Below are 17,096 nucleotides of genomic sequence, written 5' to 3'. Positions count from 1 at the left end.
ATGCCAAGACCATAGTGTTGCCATAAGCACCAGTCTTACAAGACGTGATGGGGCACCAAATATACAAGGAACACCATGGAAGAACACAACACACCCTTGCCTCCCCAAAGTGAACATATCACAACTGTTTTGCATCTTCTCATTGGTCTGCACAACTGAAATCTTTTTATATGAGAATGGCATGAGCTTTTCCCATCAGTCTGTTTTGCCTTCTCTAATTCTATTATACAATCTCTCAAACAGAGGATGTGCATATGGGCAATATTTATGTTTTTTTGGAATCCCTTTATGTGTTTTTCAAGTATGATTAAAGGGGAAGCAAAATAGCTACCTATAGCCGCATGTTTTTAATGTTTTTAATAGTAAATAGAGTAAGTTAAGGACATGTACATGGCTGAGAAATCTCTATTCCTGAAGGCAACTGCATACAGCACAATGTGTGGCACGTATTTTATCTTCTTTAATAGTGAGTGAGTAATATCTGATGTCATAGCTATCTGATGTCACAACAATGCAATGGTCTATAATAGCAAAGAATAGAAAGTGTTGGTGATCTACAATGATGACTAATGGTGTCATTATGACAATGATGACAAATGAAAGTTCAGTCTCTTTTTAGATCCTCAGCTTTAATGAGCAATCAATCAAGCCTTGCCTGGCTGTGAGGCAGTATACCCATTGGGGTTATATAGTAACAGGGTCAGAGTTTGTCCTAATCTAGTAACCCACAGCAACCAATCCAAACATTACTTGATTTAGTTTTAATAACTAAAGCAAACACTGGACTAACCCCTTGCCTGTAACCAATATCAGCTACTCTTCTAAAAAGCTAGCTGCAGTTAAAAACCTCATTAGACTGTAGTGTGTTTAACAAATCTGATTAATAAATAGTCCATTCAATTTATCTTACAGTTCTTTATACATTTATTACATAGTATCATAGTAAGTTAGGTTGAAAAAGCCACACATCAGTTCAACCTTTTATATCTATATGAAACCTGCCTAACTGCTAGTCCAGAGGAAGGCAAAGGATAAGCCCTATCCTTATCCTATAGGATAACAGCTATCTCCCATAACCCCGTATTCCCTCACTTGCTAAGAATCCATCCAGCCCCTTCTTGAAGCTATATAATGTATCAGCCAGCACGACTGATTCAGGGAGGGAATTCCACAACTTCACAGCTCTCACTGTAACAAACCCTTTCCCAATAATGGGTGCCCTTGTGTCCGCTGAAAGGACCTACTGGTAAATAAACATTAGAGAGATTATTATATGATCCCCTCATATATTTATATCTAGTTATCACTCACCACCCCCTTAAAAGTATTGTTTACCTTAAAAATAAACTTTTAGCATGTTGCAGACATTGATATTCTGAGACTTCATTTTTTATTTTTTGTGGTTTTTAAGTTATTTAGCTCACTGTGCAGCAGCGCTACAGTTTTACAGCGCTATCTTTGCCATATACATAGTTAACAGAAATCCCACAGACTCATCGTTCTGCTGAGCCCTCACTTCTGCACAGACCCTGTGCTGGGGGGGGGGGGGGGGGGGCAGTGGATTTTCTCACACACTGCGAGCATTGTTGGTGGTTTAATAAGATTTGGACATTCAAGGTGAACAGCCCCTTTAATAAAAAGTAAGATTAACAATAAACATGTAGCCTCACAGAGGCTGTTATGGTCAATGGCCCCTATTTGAAGGTTCAAAAGAGCCAGAAATAGAAGACAGATAATGAAAAAAAAACGATTGCAAAGTTGCTAGAATGAGGACATTCTATAACATACTAAAAGTTAATGGAAAGGTGGACTCCTCTGCAGCATAACCTGACCATAAACTTGGCCAGTCTTTCTTCATAACTGAGACTTTCCATACCCTTTACCAGCTTAGTTGCCCTTCTCTGGACCCTCTCTAACTCAATAATGTCCCGTTTGAGCACTGGAGACCAAAACTGAACAGCATATTCTAGATGGGGCCTTACCAGCGCTCTGTAAAGGGGAAGAATAACCCCCTCCTCCCGTGAATCTATGCCCCTTTTAATACAGCTCAAAACCTTGTTTGCCCTTGCAGCTGCTGCCTGGCATTGCTTGCTACAGCCAAGTTTATTATCTACAAGGACTCCAAGGTCCTTCTCCATTATGGATTTGCCTAGTGCAGTCCCATTAAGGGTATAAGTGGCTGCATATTGTTACATCCCAGGTGCATGACCTTACATTTATCCACATTAAATCTCATCTGCCACTTAGCCACCCTGATTGCCAGTTGGTCAAGATCCTGCTGCAGGGATGCCACATCCTGGATAGAACTGACTGGGCTGCAGAGTTTTTGTTTCTGAGTCATCTGCAAACACTGATATGTTACTTCCAATACCCTCCCCTAAGTCATTAATGTTAAATAAAAGTGGACCGAATACAGAACCCTGAGGGACCCCACTAAGAACTGTACTCAAAGCAGAGAATGTACCATTAACAACCACCGTCTGTACCCGATCCTGTAGTCAGTTTTCTATCCATGTGCAAACGACTTCACTTACATCAACATCAACTAGCTTAGAAAGCAGTTGTTTGTGCTGCACTGTATCAACCCCTTTATATAGATCACTTCTACTGCATCCCCACTGTCCAGCTTCTTACTTACCTCATCATAAAAAGCAATCAAAGGACATGACCTGTCCTTCATAAAGCCATGCTGATTCCTACCCATAATGCCATTCTCCAGAACATAATTTTGAATGTAATTTACTTGCGAGTTGCTCAACCTAACATTCTGGCTACAACCAACACATGCATGCTGTGAGCCACTGACAGATTTCCTCTGCTCTAATTGGCTGATCCCAGCACAACACAGTGCACTACATACAGCATGGTTAGGTTGACGCTAGGAAAATGTTAGGTTGAGGAAACACGCTAATAAACCTTTAATGCAGGAGGTGATTTGGCACAAATATTTATTAGGAGAGTTTGTATCAGCTTTGCAGAGCAGAAGACAGTACTGACTAAATACCATAAAAATAGATCTATAATAATGGTACCATTGACTCTGTCCTCTTGTAATTCACCCTACATTATATAGAATGGCTTGCTCAAGAATGAAATGGAGTATATTATGCAGAACCAAATGCAGGATGAACTATAACATTGAGCCAGGTGTTGATAAAGGCCACTAGGTGGCACTATAATTATTATAATGGCAGTGGATGGACGTGGAATTTGCTGCTCTGTTTGGCTAGAGAGATGCTGCTGTCAATAAAATACAAGAACTTAGTTCTTATGGTAAAAACTGTAAAGATTTGATGAGATGCAAAGCAATATTTGCCCTAATTATTTCTCATTAGGAACAACTTTGTCTTTAATACTTTGCCCTTTTGCCTTTGCAGGTAAAACCTCATTCTCTGCATTTTCTTTGTATATTTAGTTGTTTCTTTTGCCTTTTACCTTCAATGCAACCCATCCAATTACTGGTGGTATCTGGCAATGGTGTAGAAGGTAAAGGGCAAACAGGTAGATGGGGTCTTAGTACTAATAATAATCCAGTGCTGTTGGCACTGCCCCTTCCACAAGTGACAGATTACTCTTTCCGTTGCTTGATGGTCATCCAGTCTTGTTGGCTTCTCTTTCTTCTGAGATGTTCTGCTTTGTGGACCTCACCTGCAGTACAGGTAATAGACTCTAGGACTCGTGAGGTGCTAACTGACTGTAGGCCCAAACCTGGCCAGGCAAAGGACTTAATGAATGACGCATGCTAGAGACAAAGACACTGATGTTCTTATAGGCCACCCAATACAACGAGAAAATACAAATAGAAAAATGGAAGAAAAATGACAGTGTGTGCCTGCTACGTAACCTTGCAAATCCCTTCTGACCCAATATTGTTACTTCCACACCTAGATCCCCAAATGGTACCTTCCTGCTATGGGTTTACCTGGATTGATACATCACTGTATGAGCCACCGATCACTCCACTGATTGCAGTAGGCGACTCCCCATGGATGGCATAGGACCCATCAGGGCAAAGATGCTGAGGCCCATCAGTACGTGTTAGAGAGCCTCGAACTAGCTCCAGGGCTTGCTCTAGTGCATATGTGTCTTTAGAGCAGGTATCCAGAATATGGGCCCCAAGTTGAAGCCCTGGAAGAAGGTGTGGATCATTGTTTATGGCATCTAAGGCAAATAGCATGGCCTCCAATCGTTGCAGGCCACGGTGCTCATTCATCCGTCCACATTCAGCCCCTGGTGCACCCTTTTCATGCACTGGGAAGAGCCCCCCAATCACGAAATCCCCATCCACGCGGATTTCTGGCCGTGGAGGACCGCCACCGCTTCCAGTCTCTAGCACTGGGAGAAGAAGGAGAGCCCAAAGCAGTGTGGCCATCAGCAAATCAGTTGGGTCAGATGCAAGTGAAAAATTCCCAGCCCCAGAAGAGCAAGCACACTGTATAGAGAGAGCAGGGGAACGTCACCATCAGATGTCCTCTAGAGAGACTGAAGGTCACTGGGAGTCGGCAGTATCACAAGGTGAAGCCCTATAAAGTACAAGGCGAGACAGTGTTACAGGTAGAAGAACAGTAACCTTTATCCACAAACCATACAAATTAATGAACTTGATCTACAAAGCTGTTCATGTAGCCAGGTAGCCAAACCTTCTCCCTGCCATCCCTACAAACAATAGCTCTTGATGCCAGTACTTTATACCATTACTGTTCTAAAAACAGGATTCAGACTCCAGGGTCGCCAGTCTCTTATGGGGTTATGTAATGAAAGGCACTAAGTTTGCCCAGGAGCAGTAACCCATAGCAAGGGCAGACTAGGCCAGCGGGCACCAAGTAAAAACCAAGTGGGCCACTCCCTCTTCCCAAGCCTGCACCCCTGCCTGGGCTGTGTCCTCCAGGGACCTCCTCCTGCATCCGCCCCCCAAGCCCCTCCATGCTGCAACCTTTTTCCCCCTTAAATTTGTGGCTTTGCGCCCACTCCCCTTCCTGATCCACCCCCTCTCCCCAAAGCCTGCTCCCCTGCCCAAGCTACCCCCTCTCCCCTGATCATTTCCGTAAACTTAAGGAGGTAAAAGGGATGCAGTGTAGAGGGAGGTGGGGGCAGATGCAGGGAGGAGGGCCCTGGGGGACACAGCCCTAGTAGGCCCCTCCGGTCCGACACTAACCCATAGCAACCGATCAGCAGGTAGAATTTACTGGTCACCAGTTTAAAAGCAAACATCATATTAGTTGCTATAGGTTATTGGTACTAAGCAAACTTAGCGCCTCTTACTACATATCGAGAATAGAGCCTTCCCTGGCCACAAAGTGACAGTGGCAATACTAGCAGTAACATGGTGCCCTGTGCAACGCTAGTTCATATCTGCTGTACTGAAAGCAAGAATGACCATAACAATATCCTCAATAAAGCTGGGAGATTCCTTGCCAAGTGACGGAGTTAGACAAAATCCTATGGTGTTCAATGCAATTAATAAAACAATCACATGTAAAGTCACCCAGGGTAAAAAATATGATTTGCTGGCACCGAATGAGAATTTAGCAGAATCATTTCCATATTTGTTTGTGTTTATTGATGGGAACTGTGCCACTATCTGTGCCGTGTATTACTGCCGCTCCTGGCACCGCGGGTTTAATAATGAGACTGCACCTGTTATTGGCAGCCCACTGATTGATACGGCAGCCTGACAGCCTTAAAGGCAAACCAAACCCGATATCAGAAATGGGCGTTGTCTCCTATTTATTTCTAGATATGAAGGAGTGTATTTCTGTACTCAGACTGAACTATATACAAATTACTGTAATGTAAAAGGAACCCATTAGCAGTGTGTAGTTTATTCACTGGACCTGCTTCATATTGTTTTATGCAAAATGCCAACAGGGACCCCCAAATGTGACAGCATTCTAGAAAATCAGTCAAAAAAGTCACCCCTGATATAAAATATGATCAGTATTGAAGTTAACACTTTTCTACCCAAACGGTGGCTTTTCTTTGTTACCAAGGTACTTGTGACCTATCGCCTTCCTTTTGTTCTACATAACCAATAAATGATTTACCAGTGGAAACAAGAGGGAAGGAGCTTTCACTATCAACATAAAAAGGGATTAGTAAAACTTGTGTTCTTTTCGTTTTGCAGTTAAAATCGTTTGTGCTTTTTAATTTGAATCTTTTTAATAGATGACTAGATTTGTGGTTTTCGTGGAAGTGAGTTATTTGTGGTTTCAAACACCACGAAAATCAAAATGTTAATAAATCTGCCCCATAATGTGTTACACAAGGGAGTAAATATCAGAGAAATAACCCAAGGAAACCCCTTGTGCTTAGGGAATAAATGCCACAGGCATCATATTGATTGTTCCTGAGCTTTATAACCCTCCCAAGCAGATAATGATGTCATTGTGACATCATTGCACTTTACCTTTCTGGCATGGGGTTTGATTTCTTGGGGCAAGAGTCCACCCTGAAAGGGGCAAGACTCATTGAACATACAGTAGACTTGCACTGAGCACACAGCATAGAAGTGAAACCCTACACTCTCACCCCCTGGAAATGAAGACAACAGATGATACTGAATCATTGTACATGTGAAGGAAATTAGCCTCACTGTGTATGAGGCCATCATACTCCTTATTGGCCATCATACTGCCCTACATCAGATCTTACTGATCCAAGGTGGGAAACTGCTGCCCTCTAGCTGTTACCCCAAGATTTGCTGGGGAACCTATGGATGATATGCTTAGAGAATGGTACATAATTGGTATCATTCATACATACACACAAGACTTACTCTCACACATGCAGGGATGGTTGCGTAGGTCAGAAAGAGGGCATTTGTCCTGGGCCCTCAGGGGTCTCTTTAATAGAAAATGTCACTGTTAAAACTGCAAATGACAAATGACATATTATTCAAGCCAGGGATATTCAGCAGTTAGTGTGGGTGGCCACCATTGCCCAAGAATAATATGTGACTTTAAGGTTTATAGGTTTTCATGCAGAAACAATGTGCAGAGAAGAAAAATGCATCCACTCCTCCATCTTCACACCTTGGAGCTCTGCATTCACACTCACACACTGACTGGCAACAGCACTGGCAGCTCACCTGGCTGCCTAACAACAGGGCCGGCCCAGCCATACGCACCCAGTGCCAGGAACAGGTGTCAGGCAAATCTCACAACGACAGTTTCATCTCTGGAACCAACACGTTTTGGCTTGAAACTGCACATTTATGTGTTTTTCAGGGTAAAAAAAACTGCCTGTGTGAGCTGTTTCTATTTATTTCAAGGATATGCATGTTTTTCTGCCAGCTGCAAACTGCCAGGTATGAGTATGACATTGGTCTTTATGTTGGCATTAAGCCCCACACATAGGGCCTTGTGTTCCTATGTAGCTAAGTAGCCATGTATACAATACAAAGCAGGCATACACATACATACGCTCACATTATGTGCCCACATTTCCTTAGCACACACAGCCAACGACACAATAATACAAACCTGTATTCTGACATTCACAGAATATTCCATATTATATATAGTATTAAACCGCTGCCCATGTCCTACAAACATCACAACAATTTGGTCTGTGGAAGGGAAACAGCATAAACACACACACATCCTCATTCATTGATGGGGGGGGGGGTCATAGGGTAACCATGGAAACCAGAATTTAAGAGCAGTCATGGGGGCTTCTTTAATACAGATAACAAGAGACAGGGGGAGGCAGAGATCCAGTCTTCTTAAAAAATACAATCTTCTTGCATACTGACTCACCATCTTCTATAGCTATCTTTCTATCTATCTATCATCTATCTATCTATCTATCTATCTATCTATCTATCTATCTACCAATCTATCTATCTATCTATCAATCTATCTGTCTGTCTATCTATATATCTATCTGTCTCTCATCTATCTATCTATCTATCTGTCTATCTGTCTGTCTGTCTGTCTGTCTGTCTATCTATCTATCTATCTATCTATCTATCTATCTAGCTGTCTGTCTGTCTGTCTGTCTGTCTGTCTGTCTATCTATCTATCTATCTGTCTATCTCCCGTCTATCTATCTTTCTATCTATCTATCTGTCTATCTCCCATCTATCTATCTTTCTATCTATCTATCTCCCATCTATCTATCTTTCTATCTATCTATCTATCTATCTATCTATCTGTCTCTCATCTATCTATCATCTATATATATATATATATATCTCCTATCTATCTGTCTATCTGTCTATCTCTATCCATTTGTGTAGCCATCAGTTTACTGATAATCAGGGCTACAAGCAGTGAATTAGAAGCTGTATTCAGTGTGACTTTCTCTGTGCAGCTGTAACATAAGGGATAGCACCTGCATTTCTTATGCAAATTCCTTTAATAGAGCCCTAATTGCACATGTGTATATATCATAAAAGTTATGATATGATAAGTCAAGCAAAGGCCCATCTAATAATCACCATAGCAAATGGGAGTAGCAACGCAGGCAGGGTATAGCTACTCACTGTGCTGTCACCTTCCCTAACTCTCTCCCTACACCAGCGGTTCTCAACCTGTGGGTTGGGACCCCTTTGTGGGTGGAACAGCCCTTTCACAGGGGCCGCCTAAGACCTTTGGAAAACACATATTTCTGATGGTCTTAGGAACCGAGACACTGCTCCTCTATGGTTGGGGGTCACCACAACATGAGGAACCATATTAAAGGGTCGCGGCATTAGGAAGTTTGAGAAGCACTGCCCTACACTCACTTGTGAGCGGGAATACTACTCTGTGCTATAACTCATTCATTCTCCTTCAGCTTCTGTACTCAGTGGCACTATATAAACAGCTTGTTGTCTGGTTTCCACTAAATATTCAGTGACACTATGAAATAGCCCTTTCTTGTCTCAATATGACTGACATATATTAAATAGTAATCATTGTTGCTGGTAGGAAAACATATGGCTAACATATACCCTGAGTTGGATAACTTTCAGGGTACCTGAGCAGTCAGCCCACAGGCTGGTTGGTTGGACCTTGTATCTCAACCCGTTCTCCTTTTAGATTGTAAGCTCTTTTGGGCAGGGCTTCACTTATATTGGTTGTTGGTCATTTTGTATGTAATTCTGTGCTTAGTGTATAAACCCATTTATTCTACAGTGCTGCAGAATATGTTGGTGATTTATATACAGGGTTGGACTGGGGTGTGCAGGGCCCACTAGGTGCAATCAGGGGAGGGAGGTCAGTGGGGAGCGTTGGCAGGGATCAGGCCTCGGTCAGTGGGGCCCACGAGAGCCACGGCCCAGCAGGTTTTTTCCTGGTTTCCCTCTGGCCCAGTTCGACCCTGTTTATAAATACATGTTAATAATTATAATATGAGGCCTGGATTGGCAATCTGTGGGTTCTGGCAAATGCCAGAGGGGCTGCTGTAAGATGCCATAGACAATCACTATTTATTGGGCTGGGGGGGGGGCTGTTTGGGCCTCTGTGTACTTGGAATGCCAGGGCCTATTTTGAATTTGTGCATCATACTTAATCCTACAATCAACTGCCCTTATTATTCTTGTCAGTAGAATTAGGTCACTATTCTGTTGCCAGTAACACCTGGACTTCAGGTAAGGATCACATTAAAGGAATATACCAACTCAATCCCACATTAAAGGAATATACCAACTCAATCCCACATTAAAGGAATATACCAACTCAATCCCACAGCACAAGGGAGATTTATTAATGAACACAGGGATTTCCCAAGCAAGTTCCCTCTAGAATTCTGGGAATTGTCTGCTGGTATTATTGGAACATACTGACGTTAGCCACACCCACTGGAGTCATACAGGACTGGGTCAGTACTGTTCTGTCATCCTCCTATAACAGCTGGAGGTCACAATCTGAACAGTCAAGAGATAAATGTGAAGTACAAGCAGCCGCCATTCCTTACTGTCCCTCTGCATGCAGCTGCAAGGGTAGAAGATGCAATGACAAAGTGGTTCTGCTGCAACACAGTCGCCCAGGAGCTTGTCCCATTTATACAGAGAGAGCGCCTAACATAGAAATGGCCAGCGCTGAAAGCCATGGATTTTTTCAGTACAATGTTGACCTGGGATGGTCTGGCCCCCATGTGAGCCTTCAGTGCGGGGGTAAATGTTTGCACTCTAATCATTTGGTTTATACTATTTATATTATTGTGAAAGGGTCATTTTTGTTGCTGTTTGCTGCAGTTCCCAATTGAGGAATTTAAATACCCATCTACATATTAGGCTTACTGAACCCAGAAGAGGTGCACAGGTTGGTCTGTAATCCATGGGTGGGTTCGAGCCAGCAATTTAGCCCTTTGGTGGGTCGTAGGCCTAAATATAAGCAGGTCTGGCCCCACCCAGTCTCTTTTCCCTATTTTTTCCCCAACTGCAGTTCCTCCAGCGCTTGCTACTATAGACTCATATCTGCCTGCCCACCCCGCTCCTTCCTGTGATGTCAGAGATGGGTGGTTTGGTGTAGTAATATAAATAGTAGCAGTATGGGGGGCTAGGTCAGGTTTGGGCAGAAACGGGTCAGGTTTGGGAAAGCATGAGTTATTAGAACCGCAACCATGGCAAAATAAAGGAAGGATAGCAGGGGGTCTGTATTGAAAGATAAGCAATACATAACAACAATAAAGCTTCCTAGTTTAAGGGCTGTGACAGATGGGGAGATTAGTCGCCGCGCAACAAATTTTTCTTGTCGCGGGCGACTAATCTCCCCGAAATTGCATCCCACTGGCTAGAATGTAAATCACCAGTGGGATGGCATATGCGGTGTGGCGATTTGCCGAAATCGCAGAAGTTGCCTTGAGAGGAAACTTCTGCGTTTTCGTCGCCGTGTATGCCATCCCACCGGCGATTTACATTCTAGCCAGTGGGATGGCATTTCGGGGAGATTAGTTGCCTGCAAAAATAGAGACTTGTTGCGTGGCGACTAATCTCCCCGTCTGTCACAGCCCTAAATGCTTTCTGGTATCCATAGTCACTGGCCTTAGCAACCAGAAGCAATAATATTTCAGTCTAAAATGAGTCAGAAAAGAAAGGTCAATACAAGCATGCGATCTCTTATCTGGAATGATTGAAACCTTGAACTTCCTGGATAAGGAATCCATCCATTATGTAAAGCATAGTCCCTTATATGCTACTAAAAACATTTCAATATAAACCAAAGCCTAACAGGCTTGCTTTGCCATCAACACAGATGATACCCTAGTTACCATAAAGAACAAGCTACAGTCTTAGTATTAGAGAAAGGGCCAAAATGAGGAATTGTATGTTTAAACAGGAATCTATGAGAACAAAACTGCTGTACAGGTATGGGACCTGATATCCAGAATGCTTTCCATAATTTGGATCACATACCTTAAGTCTACTAAAAAATAATTTAAACATTAATTAAACCCATTAGGCTTGTTTTGCCTTCAATAAGGAGTAATTATATCTTAGTTGGGATCAAGTACAGGTACTGTTTTATTATTACAGAGAAAAGGGAATCATTTAACCATTAAATAAACCCAATAGGGCTGTTCTGCCCCCAATAAGGGGTAATTATATCTTAGTTGGGATCAAGTACAGGTACTGTTTTATTATTACAGAGAAAAGGGAATCATTTAACCATTAAATAAACCCAATCGGGCTGTTATGTCCCCAATAAGGGGTAATTATATCTTAGTTGGGATCAAGTACAGGTACTGTTTTATTATTACAGAGAAAAAGAAAACAATTTTTAAAAACATGAATATTTGCTTTTAATGGAGTCTATGGAAGATGGCCTTTACATAATTCAGAGCTTTCTGGATACTGGGTTTCTGGATAACGAATCCCATTCATGTATTTGGAATCTGCAACATGCAAAAATTGAATTTAAAAGGGGAGCATTTCCCCTTCAAATAGACAAGGGACTTACTATTATAACAGATGGGCATCTTTCAGTGGGGAAAGAAGACTTTCATATTGTGCAGAAGATGCTCCCTTAATAGGGGCCCAAGGGACATTTCAAAAAGAGATGGATCAATAGGAGAAAAGAAAGCTTCCAGTGATTAAACGAGTCTCTGTGCTACAAGTGACAGCGGATCCTTTCAGCGCAGGAAGATGTTTGTGTGTCCTTTAAATGAATCCAGAGCCATTACCTTAAATACAGGCAACCCATAACTGCTTGCTACACAGTACCTCTGGCTCAATACAATGACATGGAGTGCAAATGCCATTAGTAATGGTGGAGCCTGGGTCAAAATAGACTTTAAAGGGACTATCACTTATATCAAATAGAACTGTCTAAACTATGGCTGGAAGTGAGGTCCCAGGGCCGTTGCCACTGTTGGAATCCTCTGAATCACTCTGAGCTGGGGCTCCATTGAAACGATACCCCCTGAGATATAAAGCCCCCCAATCCTGGCTCTCTTTCAGACTTGGTGAACCTACATCTTCTACATGTGTTTAACTACAACTCCCAGAATCCCATGAGAGCTGTCCAGCTTGCTCAGTGCCTTCCTTTCATTATAAAATGTTAGGAGATAATGCTATCATTGGTTGGAAGTATTCATCAGAGTTTATGCTCATTCATTTATTGTAAGTCTTATTTCATCTTTCATTGAGTAAATCCCAGCAGTGCTGCTGCAATATATTCATATCTACAGGCAGCCTCCTCCATGCAGCTTACCATCTGATTCTCCCCATATGGCTATCCCCTCCGTGAGTGTCTCCCCTCCTTGTCTACCCTTGAATGCCACCTTCCCCCTCCCTGTCTCATTTACCCTGGCTCCCCCGTTCTGTTCCACAGCACCACGCACAGTACACCCCTCTTTCTCCCACTAATGCTATTGATACATATTAGCTGTATACTCAAATGTCTGTTGGATAGAATGATATAATGCCTGCATCCCATAAGTTAATGAAAACCAGCTAATATGACCTAACACCACTGTACTATAATCCTAGAGTGTTAACAGGCAAAGATATTGTGATACAACAGACAGATTCATTAGGCAGTAGGGCATTCCAGCAATAGCCCATGGCAATGTTATAGCGATATCAAATACAAAGGCCACTAAGAACCTTATAAATTGTGCTTAATGATGTCATCAGTTACAATATGTGCTTGGTGATGTCATTTGTGTCCCATGCATCACTGCTAAATGAGTACAATACTGAATGATGTACTGCTGCTTTAACATATAGAGATCAGACCTTGCCTCAAGTTCCACTATTATATATATATCTATATATTTATATATTAAAAAGCACTTTGCCTGCCAATGAAAGCTATATTATTACACACACACACACACACACACACACACACACACACACACATATATATATATATATATATATATATATATATATATATATATATATATATATATATATATATATATAAAAGAACAAACAGGAGCACACCATCCAAAAGATCAGAGGCCCTGGGTGCTGGCAAAAAACAATAATAAAGAAGCAGAGAGCCGCACACACAGGGACTTTGCAAAAAGATAAAGCATTTATTGAAAAAGATCCGACGTTTCGAGCACCAACAGTGCTCTTCTTCAGGGACAAAAGTCCCTGTGTGTATATATATATATATATATATGTATGTATGTACCTAGCCAGTGATATCATAGGCATGTACACAGTGTTATATTATTATATTACAGTAATAAAATGTATAGAAGGAGTGATATTGCAGTGAGATAATAGATTGGCTATATACACTGGGTACAATGAAGGCTGACTCAAATATGGAAGAAGAGATCTGTTTTATAAGGATCTCTTAAGTTTCTTTTTGTTTTTCTCCCCATTTCTATCTCTTCTCTTCCCACTGCCTGTAGCTGTCAGTCTCCTTTTCTGTCATTTTATATCTGTCACTGTTTCCCTGTTGCTATACCCGAGTTTGCCCAATGTCACAGCATGTTCTGCGCTGCATTCCCCAAAACAGAGTGACTCCTATAAATGCACACATAAACACACACACATAAACACACTCACATAAACACACACACAAGAGCTCACTAAGCTACACTATATAGGGTTACTGCATCATTTGATAACCCAGGGTCAGCTTTAATAAACACAAGTTGCTGGGCTGCACTGACTGCAAACTGATTGCATTCCAATTAATGATCATCCAGCACCAACAAAAACTATTTATTGGTAGCACATGTTCTGTTCTCTATGAGAAGGGTTTTCATTCTATAGTCCTGCAGAAAGACATCATTGGCATTTCACCCTTTTTAGCTTCAGGGCCATTAATTCTATACAGTTAGTTAGCTGCTGTATAAAGGTGTGCAGTAGAACCCAATTTCAGTGCAGTAGAACCCAATTTCAGTGCAGTAGAACCCAATTTCAGTGAGGTAGAACCCAAATTCAGCTTGAATGGCTTCTCTCAAGGCTACACTGCAGATTATTTGTATAGTATAATTACATGCAAACAATCCTCTCTTATTTAAATGCAACCAACGCAGCCCTTCTTATTGGATTTTCTAGAAATACACACACTATATTTTCTTCATTCATTCTAAATCGAACACACAAAGCAAACACACCCCTACACACACAACCCTACACACACAACCCCACCTGCAACAAAGTCGCACAGGCGGCACATCGCTCTCTCTGCCTGCGCGTCTCACCTGCAGGTCGCTGGCCACAGTGCTGATCGTGGGATTCGCGCCTGGAGGTCGCTGGCCAAAGTGCTGATCGTGGGAATCGCTCCTGGAAGTCGCTGGCCAGAGTCCTGATGGTGGGAGCGGACAGTGTGGCTCCTCTGAGAGGGGCGGCTGTAGGGATACAGGATAGTGTTGGTACATGGGCACTGCCCGGTCACTATATAAAAATTTTTCTTTCTCCTTAATTTGGTTTCTGATTTTTTTCTATTGACGGGGTCAGTGCCCTTATTCTGATATCACCCGGTACACTGAGTGCAACATGTATATGAAGCGTAATTGAGCGGGTTCCTTGGATCTAAAAAGCGCCGGTACCGTATAAAGGGGAGTCCGGTTAGTTGGGACTGACTGTGCCCCCGGTGCAGGTGTTGCATTCTGCCTTGAGCTCCTCTATGGGATGCAGTGGGGGCCCCGACTCCTGAGGTTAGGAGCCTGCTGGCTCATTCCGGGGCTAGCAAAAGGGGTGGCAATCTTCTGTGGAGAATGGGCTACAAAGAAGTTCTGGTGTTATGTGTGTGAAATATGGGCAGGAGGGAATTAGAGAGGAAGGCGTTCCAATTGGAGTATGAGATGTGTAGTTGCGGTCTGTACTGGAGAGGAAGGGCTCCTAGTAAGTGTAAATGAGATTTGTGTACATCTGAATGGGGGAGAATGGAGCCCCAGTGTGATTATGAGGTTTGTTCAGGTCTGTACTGGAAAGAATGGAGCCCAGTGTGTATTAATTAATATATACAGGTCTCTATTGGATAGGATGGAGCACAATGTGTATATAAGTTCTGTGCAAGTCTGTACTGGAAAGGACAGAGCCCAATGTGTACAGGTGATATGTGCAGGTCTCTACTGGATAGGATGGAGCCCAGTGTGTATATGTGATCTGTGTAGGTCTCTAATGGAAAGGGTGGAGTCCCAGTGAGTATCCATGAGATCCATGCAGGTCTGTACTAGAGATAACATTGTCCAAGTAAGTGTTTATGAGATATGTGTGTATTTATACACAGGGGATAAGTACCTGGTCTGTATAGGTGGAAAGGATGGAGTTCCTTGGAGTAAGATCTGTGCAGGGCTTCATTGGAGAGAACGGGGTTCTAGTGTGTATCTACCTGTACAGTTTCCCACTGGGGATAAGTAGCGCTAGTGTGTATCTACCTGTACAGTTTCCCACAGGGGATAAGTAGCGCTAGTGTGTATCTACCTGTACAGTTTCCCACTGGGGATAAGTAGCGCTAGTGTGTATCTATCTATCTACCTGTACAGTTTCCCACAGGAGATAAGTAGCGCTAGTGTGTATCTACCTGTACAGTTTCCCACTGGGGATAAGTAGCGCTAGTGTGTATCTACCTGTACAGTTTCCCACTGGGGATAAGTAGCGCTAGTGTGTATCTACCTGTACAGTTTCCCACAGGAGATAAGTAGCGCTAGTGTGTATCTACCTGTACAGTTTCCCACTGGGGATAAGTAGCGCTAGTGTGTATCTACCTGTACAGTTTCCCACAGGAGATAAGTAGCGCTAGTGTGTATCTACCTGTACAGTTTCCCACTGGGGATAAGTAGCGCTAGTGTGTATCTACCTGTACAGTTTCCCACTGGGGGTAAGTAGCGCTAGTGTGTATCTACCTGTACAGTTTCCCACTGGGGATAAGTAGCGCTAGTGTGTATATGCGATGTGTGCAGTTCTGTAGCGGATAGAGTGGAATCCCGGTGTGTATATGAGTCTGGGCTGTTGGCAGTATGAAACCCAATAGCCCATTGGATGGGCGCACTGTTTGCGCTGGGCAGTTCGGAATGTGCAGCGGTGTGTATGAAGCCTGGGGCTGTGGGGGGCAGGATGGGGGGTCCGGTACCTGTTAATAAGGTGCAGTGAGTAGTTGGGCTGTGCCTGGGTACTGCTGGGTATCTCCGCTCCTCTCTAGCTGCGCCTAATCTCCCCAGCGCAGAGGCTTATGCTCAGATCTTGTCTCTAGCTGGGTTTCCATGTGAAGTTTCTTCCTCCGCCCCCGTCTTACTCCTTCTCAGGCAGCGTCTGCATCTGTCCGTGTGTTTTCCTTAGAAATATCCCCCTCTGTCTGCGCCAGCACCTCCCTCAGTGCTGCTCCCTGTGCCTGTAGAGCCCACCTTAGCTCTGCTTCCCCCAGCTCTCCCCACACTCTGCTGCTTTCTCTCAAATCACTTCTGCCTCTTACCCACTCTCTTCTCACTTTCAGCCTCTAATATATTCTTCCCAATTCCTTTCTGCCATACTCTATTTTATTCCCCCATAGATTCCACAGATATTTCCTTTAGCATTTCTTTGTGTATTTAATGTATATATTCTCCCCCAATTTATTCTCTTTCTTCCATTTATATATTCTCTCCAATTTCTTTTCTTTATATATTAGTTGCCGATTTCTTCTCTTTCATTTATTTCTTCTCCCCAATTTCTACTTTTTCAATTATTTATTCTCCCATATTTTGCACCCCTGACA

At 42.8% G+C, this 17,096-nt stretch overlaps 1 protein-coding gene across 1 annotated transcript in view; it reads right to left on the bottom strand.

Moving 5' to 3' along the window:
* Window positions 1-16,846, bottom strand: part of grm2 (glutamate receptor, metabotropic 2) — a 30,733-nt gene extending 13,887 nt beyond the window's left edge. Inside the window, exons 1-3 of the mRNA XM_002935616.5 lie at window positions 16,476-16,846; window positions 14,602-14,748; window positions 3,923-4,523 (exon numbers count right to left, since the gene is read on the bottom strand). Coding sequence (XP_002935662.2) covers window positions 3,923-4,372 — 450 coding nt within the window. The 5' untranslated portion in view covers window positions 4,373-4,523; window positions 14,602-14,748; window positions 16,476-16,846. The remainder of the gene's footprint in view (window positions 1-3,922; window positions 4,524-14,601; window positions 14,749-16,475) is intronic.
* Between the last annotated feature and the right edge of the window lie 250 nt (window positions 16,847-17,096).

This window comes from Xenopus tropicalis, chromosome 4 (assembly GCF_000004195.4).
Source record: "Xenopus tropicalis strain Nigerian chromosome 4, UCB_Xtro_10.0, whole genome shotgun sequence".
In the NCBI taxonomy this organism is placed as follows: Eukaryota; Metazoa; Chordata; class Amphibia; order Anura; family Pipidae; genus Xenopus; species Xenopus tropicalis.
This window is presented reverse-complemented; position numbering and strand designations above follow the sequence as displayed.